The 14,091-nt window shown below is 36.0% G+C and overlaps 1 protein-coding gene across 1 annotated transcript in view; it reads right to left on the bottom strand.

Annotated features, from left to right (window-relative positions):
* The window catches only part of ASCC3 (activating signal cointegrator 1 complex subunit 3), a 647,451-nt gene that overhangs the window by 176,954 nt on the left and 456,406 nt on the right, over positions 1 to 14,091 (bottom strand). The window contains exons 15-16 of the mRNA XM_063443555.1: positions 6,392 to 6,583; positions 2,378 to 2,602 (exon numbers count right to left, since the gene is read on the bottom strand). Coding sequence (XP_063299625.1) covers positions 2,378 to 2,602; positions 6,392 to 6,583 — 417 coding nt within the window. The remainder of the gene's footprint in view (positions 1 to 2,377; positions 2,603 to 6,391; positions 6,584 to 14,091) is intronic.

Here is a 14,091-nt window from a genome sequence, read left to right as displayed (position 1 = left end):
GGGGTGGTTCTAATCAGGAGGATCCCGGCGCTGTATCCAGGTAAGTAAAACCCCTTCCCTGTAGTGATCCTTCAATGTTATTATTTAATCATTTATATAGCGACTGCAAATTCCGTAGCGCTGTACAATGGGATAAACAACTCCTAGTTTACGGAAGAAGAATATACCTGGCGAGTAAAAATGCTATGCCCCCCAGATTTTTGGGGGGTTCCTACGCCCATGCGGAAAAATGTTCATTTGAATTTGTCATTATAGTATCTGGGGAAAAAACAAACAAAACTAAACTGACAGTAACAATATCTACTATCTTAACTGCAAAAAACTTGATCAAATCATCCAAAATAAGAGAAGGATGAAGATCCGGCAGGGTACTTTGGCAGGTTACATTTTAAGGGCTGTAAATAGGGCCAAGTACCAAAATACCTTTGTAACTCCTAAACCCTTCTAACCTATGGAATCTAGGAGTACATCGCTGTGTGATTATTCCTGCATTGCGCAAAATAGCCCGTTCTGCCATTAACAAAACAGAATTACACAGCTATCAAAACCCTGCAGAAAATGGTGATGTAATTTTGCAAATTCACCAGAAGATGTCACTGTTTCCACAAAATACAAAGAATGGGTTCTAGCAATTTAAAATAATCTAATTTATTTAATGCAATTTATACAAATGATTCTAACGTTTTATTTATGAATGTTGTATAACGTTTATACAGACTTTGATCAAATAGATATTTCTAAATTATAAGTAAAAGAGATATTCTAAGTCCCAAAACAACTTTAGCTAAGTGAAATGGTTTTGGTGTATCATGTTCCTTCTGTCTCCATGCCACACACACAACACCCTCTTCCAACTGTGTCCCTCTTTTGTCCTCTAGTATTCCACTATGAGTACACTTGAGACAGGTTACCAGTAAACAAAGAACAGGTGTGTCACAGCTTGTGCATTTTCCCTATGCCAGAGAACATCTAAAATGTACTTGAAAAATAACTTAAAGCCATTGGTTTAACTATAAAATGATAGGTGAAATGGAAAACACTATGTAATAACAGTAGACTAACAAAATTAGTGGTGTGCTTTCCCTATCTTTCCTAGTCGATGAGCCTCTACTATAGCTACCTTGTTTATCCCTGGTGATCTAGCACAGCGATTCCAAACATGTGGCATGCGAAATCCCCAGGGTACACAAAAATATAAAAAAAATCTGTAATGGTGGTACTACAACCGGTGCAGCTACACCACGCAGGATGGGAAGTATAGGGTGAGGGAGCCCATTGGACATGTGTCATGTGTAGACGTGTGTTTAACAGCACAAATAGGCCACTGAAATATTGTAGCCAGTGCTGTGAGAGCTGGTCACTTCCTTTCAGCTAACTTGGACCAAGCAGCACAGGAGGCAGAGAGAGGGGGCGGACAAGGAGAGCAAGACCCTAACTCTCAACATCCCCAGCCAGTAGAAGCCTCCCTCCTGTACCCAAAAGGTATGAAACTGGAGGGTGGCTAAAACTGCCATCTGTGTGTGTGTGTGTGTGTGTGTGTGTGTGTGTGTATCTGTGTCTTTGTGCTTATCTGTATTTCGTATGTGTCTCTTTGTTTGTGTCTGTATGTATATAGTTTTTGTATCTGTATGTCTGTTAATCTGCATGTGTGTCAGTGCATCTGCATATGTGTAAGTGTTTGTATCTGTATGTGTGCCTTTGTGTGTCTGTGTATCTGTATGTTCGTCAGTGTTTGTTTCTGTGTATCTGTATGTGTATTGTTGTATCTGTGTGTCGGTACAGCTCTATGTGTATCAATCCGTACATGTGTAAATGTGTGTCTGCATGTTGTCAGTGTATGTATCACATGTTTGCCTCATTACATTTTAAACATGGATTCCTTTGAGTCTGTGTTTGCTGTATACAACAGCTTTGAAATAACTTTTTAGGAAAGTTGCAAAACCAGTTAACCACTCATGGACAGCTTTGCATCTTTTCCTAAGTTGTGTTTCAAAGCTGTTGTATAGAGCAAACACAGACTCAAAGGAATCCATGTTTAAAATGGAATGAGGCAAAAATGTGATTCTTTTTGTTAAACTAATTTGCATATGCCCACCCAGAATCCTTTGTGGTAGTAACATCACTGCAAATTTGTGATTTCTGTGGGAAAAGGAAGTCTTATGGCTCGACTGGTGTGCAGATTTTGGTTTAACATTGTATTATATATATGTGAAACAATTTATAGAAATTGGCAGCCAAGGGTTACACAAGTGAAAAATAAATAAATAAATAAAATGAGGCTCATTCAGTAATATAGCATGCACACACTATATTATTTCAATCTACCGGTATATATCTACATGTATGTCAATATATCATTAAAAAATTTAAGTTGTACCTCTGCATTCATATTGTCTGCCAGGCTTTCGAGAAACTGACTTTCAATTGGATTTTGCTGTGTAAGTAGAGTCAGGTAGTGGCTAAGCTTTTCATGTGTTGTTATGATGGTCCCTTCTCCAAACTTGTCAAACTGTGGACGCCCAGCTCTTCCAAATATCTGCATGACATCCAGAATTCCCAGGTCCACAAATGAGCCTCTCTTCGCATCATATATTTGGGTTCCCTGTAACATAAAATTGGCAGTGTATAGAACATCACATTGAGTTATCAAAACATAAACAAAGAAAAAGGTTGACAAATAATTATCTACTTGATGGATAAAAATATATATCTATTTCATGACGAATGAGTGAGACAAAGAAAAAAAAAAGAAAAAAACCCAGCCCTAAGTCACAGTTTATTCTTCAAATGGTTGTGTTGAAGCCCTTCTCTCTGGTAGGTAAAAAAAAAGCTAAACTTCTGTTTATTGCTTAGAAGCTACATGCAGGTTTTGTTAATAACTGTATTTCCCATGGTCAGATTGTGATCTGGTATATGCGGCTGGGCAGGGTATTTGTATTTTAGAAGTAATAAACCATACTTTAACCTCAGATGTGGGAATGGCACTGCTTGCATGGCATCTACAATATGAGAACCTTTATTACCCTACAGCAATGTATGTTTTTGGGGGGAGGGTGAATGTTTGTTTAGTAATGTCTTAGAAATGTAAATGCTACATGTGTGTCACCAGGGATGTATTTTAGCCTGCTAAAGGGGAAGCTTTCTTTTTTTTTTATTTAACCTTTTTAACCATAATACATTTTGTTTTACTAGCACTTTTTAAAAGAGTAGCTGTTTCTCCATGTGCCATGCCCAGAGAGACTCCTACCACTATCAGGGAGTATGGCTCCCTCACGCGTATCTGTCCAAGACAGGGGCAGTCCAAGCCTTACTGTGGGATTTCTTGATCTAGACTGCCTGAATGTGCAAGCTGGTGGTGTATATCTTTGCACCACCACTGTGCTGGTAATAGGAGTTATCTGTATTGACAATGGAGGGGGTTATTTAGTAGAAGACATGTAGGGACCTATTCTGGGTATAACAGGGATTCATTGGCACATTTATAATGGAGTTGTAAATTGGTGGTAGTGGGTTAACATAAAAGAGACTTAGGTGTAAATTAGGGAGGAGTAGGTAGAAAATTGATAGGGGAAAGTGGGTTTCTGTTTTCCGGAGAAAGGGTGCTAGTTAACAGAAAAAAAATATAGCTAAATAGTTGAGTGACCTATTATATGTATGTGAGAATGATGTGTTATACATGTAATGGTCTTATCAAGTGTGTACGAGTAGCACACAAACTGTGGTTGATGAGCTGGGCTTTAGGCAGCCTAAAACTTGAATACATCAACACAGGCCTTCTGAATTCACCATCCTTCTACCGGCATCCCTTGACATAAGCAGCACTTTTTTCCAGACGACATGTGAGACCACCATGTGAACAGTGGTTTGAGGAACAGCTGAAGTTTATTAATGGGTCATGTACTATGTTCACATTTTGCTGAAAGCATGCAGGTTTATTCACTAAACTCTTTTTTTCGCAAATAAAATCCAAATGACCAAACTGAGGTGAAATAGTGAGAGAATATTCCAGATTCATGCCTCATCTTTAATTTGAATTTACATTTCTCATCACCATTGCTCTAACCATTAGTCTAAAATTTGTGTAAGTTTTGGTGGATTAGGCGCTCACTATATATTTTGGGATAATATGGCAGCAGTAACCAATACAAGGAACCCCAACCTTGTAGTGAATAAATGAGAAAAAGAAAAAGAAGGAAACCGCGCCCTCAATATAAATACGTAAAAAATATGTAAGTATACGTACACAATGGTAATAGTAAGTAGTCTTCTTATACAATTGACCTCAAAGAAAACATAAAACATAAAAACATTAATAGTGTGGTATGTCAGGTATAGTGGGTGGATAAATAGTGGTAAGTGATCCACACTCACATGGCCCAGAGCTAACTCAGAGCTCAACTGTTTGCACGCTTGGACGGAACAATCCCCGTCTAAGGATATGTGGGTTTCTTTCACGATCTCAGATGGACGATATATGAAAAAATAATAAGAGAACTCCAAATAGTGCAGTATGTATAGATAAAAATGTATGAATAAATAATAAAATATCGTACTCACATTTGCTAGAGCAGAACTTGCTCTAGTCTTGATAGCTTGGGTGGTATAATCCCCACCAAGGAACAAGTAGATGATCAATTGACCTAAAAAAAAAGCATAAGACATAAAAACAATAATAGTGTAGTATATTAGATATAGTGGGTGGATAATTAGTTGTAGGTAATCCACACTCACATGGCCCAGAGCTAACTTAGAACTCAGCTGTTAATGCGCCTGGACGGAACAATCCCCGCCTAAGGATATGTAGTTGTCCTCACAGTCTCAGATGGGCGATATATGGAAAGATAAAATAACTCCAAATAGTGCAGTGTGTATAGATAGGAATACGTGAATAAATAATAAAGTATTATACTCACATTCGCTAGAGCAGAACTTGCTCTAGTCTTGATAGCTTGGGTGGTATGGTCCCCACCAAGGAACAAGTTGGTAGCCAGGAATAAAAAGTAATAAAAGTGGCTTCCTCCTATGAGGAAGCCTTTTACAGGTGAAACGCGTCAAGTGGATTACTCGAGACTATATACTTATATTTTACTTACTTTTAATACATTTTTGTTAATAAATTATCCTTTTTATTATATTTGGATTTTTTATCACTTTTATTACTTTTTATTCCTGGCTACCAACTTGTTCCTTGGTGGGGACCATACCACCCAAGCTATCAAGACTAGAGCAAGTTCTGCTCTAGCAAATGTGAGTAGAATATTTTATTATTTATTCACACATTTTTATCTATACATACTGCACTATTTGGAGTTCTCTTATTATTTTTTCATATATCGCCCATCTGAGATCGTGAAAGAAACCCACATATCCTTAGACGGGGATTGTTCCGTCCAAGCATGCAAACAGTTGAGCTCTGAGTTAGCTCTGGGCCATGAGTGTGGATCACTTACCACTATTTATCCACCCACTATACCTGACATACCACACTATTATTGTTTTTATCTTTTATGTTTTCTTTGAGGTCAATTGTATAAGAAGACTACTTACTATTACCATTGTGTACGTATACTTACATATTTTTTACGTATTTATATTGAGGGCGCGGTTTCCTTCTTTTTCTTTTTCACAGTCTAAAATTTGTGTTAGGAAGAGAAATAAAATGATGTCAAAGTGTAGCATGATTCACGCTCCATAAAGTTTTATGCATCAAAAATAGTGACCATATGGCAATGTACCGGTGACACTGAAATGTCCCATTTCATAAATAGTTACATTTCAGACAGTAGCTGTTCTGTCTGTTTGGAATACTAATGGCTTCAAAGATCATCAGTCTGAGCAATTTGCCCATAGCTTCCAGGAAGTAAACACACGCTTTAATGGTCTCTTAATAGGAAAAAAAAAAAGACGTACATTTTACTTACCGTATCCATTTTTGTTTGAAAGGTGTCAGCTGTGAATAAACCTTTGATGCTGTTCAGAAATCCTCAGGCGTTATTTAAACATTTACATGCGCGCAAGCTGTAGTTTCCTCTGACTCACATAAAAGAACAAAAGTTTTAACCCAACAGGTCACCTGCATTATTCACAATCAGAGACAAGCTACATTTTCCAGACTCCAAGCAGCATGTAGGGATTTGAACTGCATAGTCTGCCTTGAGCTGATTTCTATTTTTACAAGAGGGTTCTAGGTCCTGTGTCCTGTTGGTCAATTTAGGAGCAAATCTATACTCCGACAGTTTAACAAACGGAGAGCTACACATTGTACTTGGAAGAACACTGCTATAGCAAACCTTCGTGCATGAAAAAAGTATCATTGCTTCAATTGTTGGAATGCTTTACGGTGGAATTAGTAAAAGACAGTTTTATTCTGCTTAGAAGTATAATCTCTTACCTTAATGATAACAGCATGTGCAGGGAGATTGACACCCCAGGCTAATGTGGCCGTACAAACCAGGACTTTGATATGTCCCTGAGAAAAGAGGTTTTCCACCAAACTCCTATCTTGCCGCAGCATGCCTGCATGATGAATACTAAATCCATCTGGAAACAACTCTCTTAGCTGCTTATTTCTAGACCTTTGCACCTGTAGAAGACAAAAGCGTTTGGTAAATGACTGATTAGTTTATAATGAAAAGACATTCATGTGTAAAGCGGAAATGTGCAATCACGACACTGACTTTGTCCTGTTCTTTTGATATTCTAAATACTGCTATTGTTCTGGCTGCAGCTAAACACAAAATGTAGCAGAACCCAGCCAACAGCTTGTAGAACACGGAGATGATTTTTAAAACACCCTGATTGTATTTTTAGGGTCCACGACTGACAGTATGTCACCTTCCCCTTGTCTGGTTGTCATCCCAAGAGCAAGGATTTCAGGGCTTTATGCTGTCAAATCCTTCAAATCGTGACAAGTTACTTAAGATTCCATATTTTATTTGACGTTATATATTCATACAAATGCTGCAATAATCTGTTATTAGAGTAGCGTGCATTTCAGCCGCATGCCTAAATCAAAATGAATGCTGGACCGATAAAACCTGTCATAAAAAGCGAAACTATAGGAAAATGATTGAAATTCAAACATGGCTCCACACTGGGTTACATTATTATCTTATTAAACCATTTTTTTAAACGCAATTATTCCTTAAAAAGTGAGAAACCCAGATCTAACGGTAGCTAGCCTGTGTTGATATTCATCGCCTACACTGCGCTATAAATGGACATTGTGACTTTTACGCAATTCGATAAATCTGTCACACAGAAATGTTACAAGATTCTCCATCATTCACCAGAAACTGGAAACTGATACATTCACATTTCTTGCTGGTGGCTCAGCTGATGTTCACGGCAGCCGAAGCTTCTCAGCTTTCAGTCTTCCATAATAAAACAGATCCTACCCCAACCTTTACGCGATTGGGTTCTTTCAGTCTACATGAGTATGGTTGAAGTGAGGACGTACATGCTAAATTTTAACCAAAATAACAGAGCTGTAGAAAAAGTATCAAATGTGCTAAATTTAAGATTACTCCCAGGTTGGCAATTGTGTCCTTAATGTTGAGAGTTGGTTCTCACTTCAATATGCTGTTTAGAGAAAATAAACCTCTCTCTCTCTCTCTCTCTCTCTCTCTCTCTCTCTCTCTCTCTCTCTCTCTCTCTATATATATATATATATATATATAAATAATTTACAGGGGTATATAATTTAAATGTTCCTCGATACAGCAAGTGTATGTTTTTCTTGCTTTTTATTTTTATGCAATCCAAATTTTTGTTATCAGATTATCACTTTACATACTTAATAGTTGTCTTTCATTCTTGCCATTAGACCTGTGTCATTTGCCCTCAACCAGCAAGGCTATCACGTACACATGTAGTGAACTGGAACCCAGTACAAACTATCTGAAAATGCAGTGACATTTGTAGAACTGGGATGCTAATCCTTGCACATTCTGCTTCGTGCTTTTTCCAGCATTAGTCTGTGTTGACATTTGTATGTGATAACAGTTTGTGGTTTAGAGACACAGCAATAATTCAAGGCAAGTTTTGTTTATATGAAACAGCATTTTAAAACAAGTCCAAACGCATTTTCAAACATTATCAATAAATGTATGCACATTTTCTGCAGTGCACTGCTCTACCATACGTACAATAAAATAAGGTATGGACTAAAGACAAAGCAATACACAATTAGACAAACTGGTACAAAAGGAAATTAAGTTCCGAGTTTTAGGTGACCCTAAAATCTAGCAAGTATATAACTTTCAACCCCTTAAGGACACATGACGTGTGACACATCATGATTCCCTTTTATTCCAGAAGTTTGGTCCTTAAGGGGTTAAATAAATTGTGAGCTTGCAAACATATGCCTATTGCCTAATACGCCTATTGTTAGTTACTTTTGTCCACTTTTGTGAAAAAAAAGATTGAATTTCATACTATATAGTTTATTATCTGTGTATGTTACTAAAAACATCAACACATACATCTAATGTAACGTTATTGAATTTTAATTTCTGTGCAACTATTCCTGAAATCTCTCAGGCTGATTCCGAAAATATAACGAGTGGAATGATCTTTTAAGCGTATGTAAGTCATTGTTCACCCTTTAGATTTAAATATGATGATATATTGTAAAGTACTGTTTATTAGCTTAAATTAGTGGAGCCTTCTTGACATGTCATGCGCAGATATTAAAGAGAAATAGGCTTGCTCTTTAGAAAAATAGCGAAAACAGACATTTTAGCCTTGAGGACAAGATGTTCTCGAGCTCTCTGCTACAAGCTGTTAGTTCTTTACACATTTTGGTTCAGCTTTTAGAAAGTGCTGGCTATTTGTTTAGAAAAAAGAAAAAAAAAAAAAGCTTAATATTTGTGACTTTAAAGTGTACCACTTGCCATGAAAAAAAGTAGAATAAAGGGCGAAGTAGTCTCAAGATGTACAAAACTAAAGAAATGTCAAACATGCTTAATATTTGTGACTTTAAAGTGTACCACTTGCTATGAAAAAAAGACAATGGCAACTTTTACATTTAAAACAGATGCACAACAGTAACTGGAGTTTACCATGATATAATCATCCATGGATAACAACAGGCTATAATATCAGCCTACTTAGCTTGTTCTATGTTTGGACTATATACTGGTTTACAGAAATACCCCACAAAAAAACGAATGAATGCAAAGGCGCTTATAATAACAGTCTTCTGGTAGAATATTAAAGAAGTGATTAATTGTGGGAAAAAGCAGATACATAACAATATGACATTTTTTTTTATAAATTATATTACACAATTTTATTCCATAAAAAACTACAGAATAATAAGATATACATAAAAATATATGAAAAAAAAAAATATATATATATATATATATATATATATATATAAAAATATATTCAAAAGATAACCTACTATAGGGAGAGAAAGAGAAAAAATATATAAATACTCAACGTACTCAAAAGTCTAATATCAATAACATAAAAAGAAACCCTATAAAAAATTCACAAAAAAATAAATAGATCAAACTATATTTGATCCTTTCGGTTCTAATGCTTTAACCTATAAACCCATTTCATCTCTCTCTCACCTTATCTTTTCTTATATACTGGTTGATATACACAAACTGGTGAACTGTGTTTAGTGACAATAAGTTTTTTTTTAAAAATTGAGATATACATATAAATAGTAGAGATAACTTTTTCAGAGTATATCAGCGGAGAAAAAATAAAAAACTATAATAGTGTAATACAATACAAAAATATATGAAATTCACAGTCCTCGGTTTGTGTACTGTTTTTTTCATTTATTTTTTTACTGTTTTTATATATGCTATTTACTTGTTCTATCCAGTCCCTGAAATTTTATTATATATATATATATATATATATTTTTTAACCACCTTTACCGTTTGGCCCATGGACATAATTTATATCCTTAGGTTGGAATTATTTCACTAAAGTTTATATATACTAGAGCTGATCCATGCTCTGGTTCTTGTAAGTAGGGTACTTCCCCATATATTGCTAATTACTGTTATAATATTACACTATTGTCCCTGTCTTCCATAATAGAGCTATATTAGCTCTAGAAAGTGTGTGTTCCTTTGACACTTTATTTTTAACTAAGATATATGTCCAGTTGCATTGCACTGTTTTTGTTTTTTTTTCTCCGCAAAGATTTACTCTGAAAAAGTTATATCTACTATTTGTATGTAAATATTATTTTTTTTTGAACTTGTAATCATGAAGCACAGTTCATTACCATTTTGAGTATATTTGTTTGTTTTGCACAAGGTTGTCGCAACTCCTTGGTAGGTGGATTGCTGCTGACAATTAGATAGAGCACCCCTTGGCACCCATCCTTTGTTTTTACTATATACTGGTTCCCTGATTTCAAATATGGTTTCTCCTTGCTTGTATGTACGTTTTTCCATTTCTTTGGTGATACATTTAGTACCTCTTCAGTAATAGGTTTACCTTTCAATATCAACATTCCTGACACAATAAAGCAGTCATTATTTTGGAACACAAAAATAACCTTTTGCTCAGATTTAATACAATATACTCACATACATTAGTCTCACGGTTCTAAAGACATTCAAAGACAATTACTTGTGTAAATAATAGCAGCACATCAATATGTTGGGTAATATGGTACGTAATTGAATGATTAAATTGGCACTCTCTCTACATTTATTTACATATTAAGAAACCAAAATGCCTTGCTATTTTTTATGGCTTGTTATCTTCGATTGAAATGTTAGATTGCTAAAATACATGTGTTTTTTCATCAGAAACAGTTCCACAAAATAATCCGTTCATTGCTGAAGAGGCGATAGACAGGATGAAATGCAGGCATACATTCAAAGTAGGAAAAGCTTTCAATATTAATGGATTTCAATTTCTATATCTTAAAAATTCTAGCAGATAAAGGGATGTCAAAAATGTGACAGAAAATGATGCGTGCAATGATCCAAGAATCCAAGGTGTTTAAGAATAAGTTGGAGGTGAGAATTTATTTCAAGAATTTGAGAAAGAAAACAAATGTGCAGGCATCTCACCTAGTCTAGAATTTCTAAAATACCAGTAGAACAGAGAGTGGCTTCTGTTTATAAGTTTGTTAATGACCAAATTTACGAGCCGTGAATTATATATAATAATTATTATAGTATCAATCATTATAGTATTAATAATATCAAACAGTTTGAATAATTTAGTGGCAGGGAGGTTATTTGCATAGCTACTTCATCCAGTCCAGGGCACCATGCTTTGTGTGTTAGCGTACCTTTCAATCCCAGTTTTAATTTGAATAAATTTTGACAGCTTATATTTGATATATTATATCTATAACTAACAGTCTGATTTGATCCAAAATTACTTGTATTCCTTCAAGTTAAGTTTTTTCTATTCTTCCACGTTATGCCATTGTCCAGGACAGGCATAGGCAACCTTCGGCACTACAGATGTTTTTGACTACACCTCCCATGATGCTTTGACAACATTATGGGTGTAAGAGCATTATTGGGGATGTAGTCCACAACATCTGGAGTGCTGAAGGTTGCCTATCCCTGGTCTAGGAAATAATATCTATTTCTGGCTCAGGACAACAATTTCTTGTACCTTAGCACCTATTACAAGCAATGGGCCTAGAATGGTGACCACTATTAACAATTATGGATGATGGCTATCCTCTAAAACAGGTCCTACATCCAGCGCTACCATCATAACTCTTAACATGCCTGTCTTTCCGGCAAAAACGATGGACATTACAGTACAGTAACATGTAACTATCTGCATTTATTCTTAAACTGCTGCACAATGGTTTGCAAAACCAACTGAACGGCAGACTTTTCTAATCACATCAAATGTTCAACAGTCATGGGGACAACCAATTTTTAAGTTCACAATGTCAAATGTGCTTAATATGCCCTTTCCATACAATTTGAAAGGGTCAAAATTAGCTGTCATTTATTTGATAATACAGCGCTTCTTCCTTTTTAAAGATTCCCATGAGCGAAGCATTCTCTTATCTCACAATGGTTAGGTCACCCTGAACTTATTACGTTTTTTTTTTTTTTTTTTTTTTTTCATTAGAATAAAGTCTTTGATATTTAAATATAAACTAATCTCCTTCTTAAAGAACAGATACATCATTTTATCGAACCACAACACAGTACTAATGGTTCACATTAATTTTACTTAAATTAAAATGATTTCAAATATTTTAGAATCACAAAATACATATTTAAAGGTGAATTTAGATACACAAGCTACCATTATATTAGAGGCAGGTTAACGAGAATAAGATAAGTTGGCATCTCTGTTTAATCACTATCTCAACACATTTGAGTTAAAATCCATTGTCTAGTACAGATGAAACACTGTCCAAATTCAACAATGCTGTTGCTTTTCTGGGACAAAGTACTAATGAAATCTATTACATTTATATTCAAAATGTAGAACATCACATTATAATCCAGTTCTTTACAGGCATAGCCTTGGCACACACTGCAAATGTGTTAACTGCCAGATGCAAAGGACAGGATTTATACCAATGATTGTCAGGGAGCTAAAATGATTGGCCCCAGTTAAAGGCTAAAGCATTGTGGATTAATTTTTCATTTTCACACCTCATAAATACATATTAGTTAAACAAAGAGATTAGTAAACATTGTATTACAATTCTAGGAAGTGAAGGTTCCCCCCTTTAATATATCACATAGGTCCGTGAGCAGATGTTACAGTTAAGGCCTCTTAGTAGTGAAAGTGAATTATAACAGGAAAGTTTTCAAATAAATATCCAGTGTCAAGGGGTTTGTTTACTTGTGAATTGTGGATTCCCTTCCAGTCCCCCGGTTTGCAGCAACATCTAGGCTCTACTTTCCAGCCTCTCCGCTGCAGTTTGGCTAAGGACCAGTGGTCTTCCACATAAACATGTCAAACTTTGAACCAATGGCAGGCTGAAGATGGCAGCACTGAATATGGGCTAGCCCCGTATTGCCTTAAGTCTATTATTATTGACCAATGGCATTGCATTAGACAAGATGCAGCAGAAGGCCTCAACTGCAGATGCCAGGAGTTTGACATAAACTGGGAGAACAAAATGGGAATTAGGGGCACACAAGGAACATACGTTTTTCAGGAATGGTTCTGCCGTAGAGACTAAAACGTATACATAAAACATATTAAGGAACATCACACACATAAAAATATGTTTCTAAAGTCTATAAGGTTACTTAAAATTACCTAGCTCAGCAAACAAATATGGGGATTCAGTTCCACCATGTGGCCATATTGTGTTAATCCCACAACTACTTCCCAGTATCCCAGTATCAGTGGGTACTACACTAGTTCCAACGTGGAAGACAAATTAAATTGTGCTAGTGCTAAACGAGCTAAAGTGTATTTTAGTAATCTAAACGCTAACTCTATTTTAAGTAGCCTTATAAAATGTAAAACTATTATTTGCATGTGTGCACTGTTCCTTAATCTGTATAAACTGGGAGAATGGCATGTGCAGACACTACAAAAAGCTGTGTAGCTTACAAAATGTCACGTAAAGTTTAGGAAACAATTAATTAAGATTATCAGGCTCATCTTTTCAATACTCGTGGCTTTTTGGCTGAAAAAGACAAAACACCTTAAAGGGACACTATAGTCACCAGAACAACTACAGCTTTTTGAATTTGTTCTGGTGAGTAGACTCATTACCTTCAGGCTTTTTGCTGTAAACACTGTCTTTTCAGAGAAAATGCAGTGTTTACATTCCAGCATAGTGATAACTTCACTGGCCACTCCTCAGATGGCTGTTAGAGATCCTTCCTGGGTCATGGCTGCCTAAAATGCATCCAAACATTCAGTGTCTCCTCCCTCTGCATGCAGACACGGTACTTTCCTCATAGAGATTCAGTGATTCAATTCATCTCTATGAGGAGATGCTGATTGGCCAGGGCTGTGTTTGAATCATGCTGGCTCTGCCCCTGATCTGCCTCCTTGACAGTCTCAGCCAATCCTATGGGGAAGCTACCACTTCTGCTGATGTCAGCAGGCAGGGGGCAGGTCTAAACGAAATAGGGACAAAGTAAGCAGCTGCAG

This window comes from Pelobates fuscus, chromosome 2 (genome assembly GCF_036172605.1).
Source record: "Pelobates fuscus isolate aPelFus1 chromosome 2, aPelFus1.pri, whole genome shotgun sequence".
NCBI classification, from domain to species: Eukaryota; Metazoa; Chordata; class Amphibia; order Anura; family Pelobatidae; genus Pelobates; species Pelobates fuscus.
The sequence above is the reverse complement of the archived record's forward strand: the minus strand, read 5'-3'. Positions and strand labels throughout refer to the sequence as shown.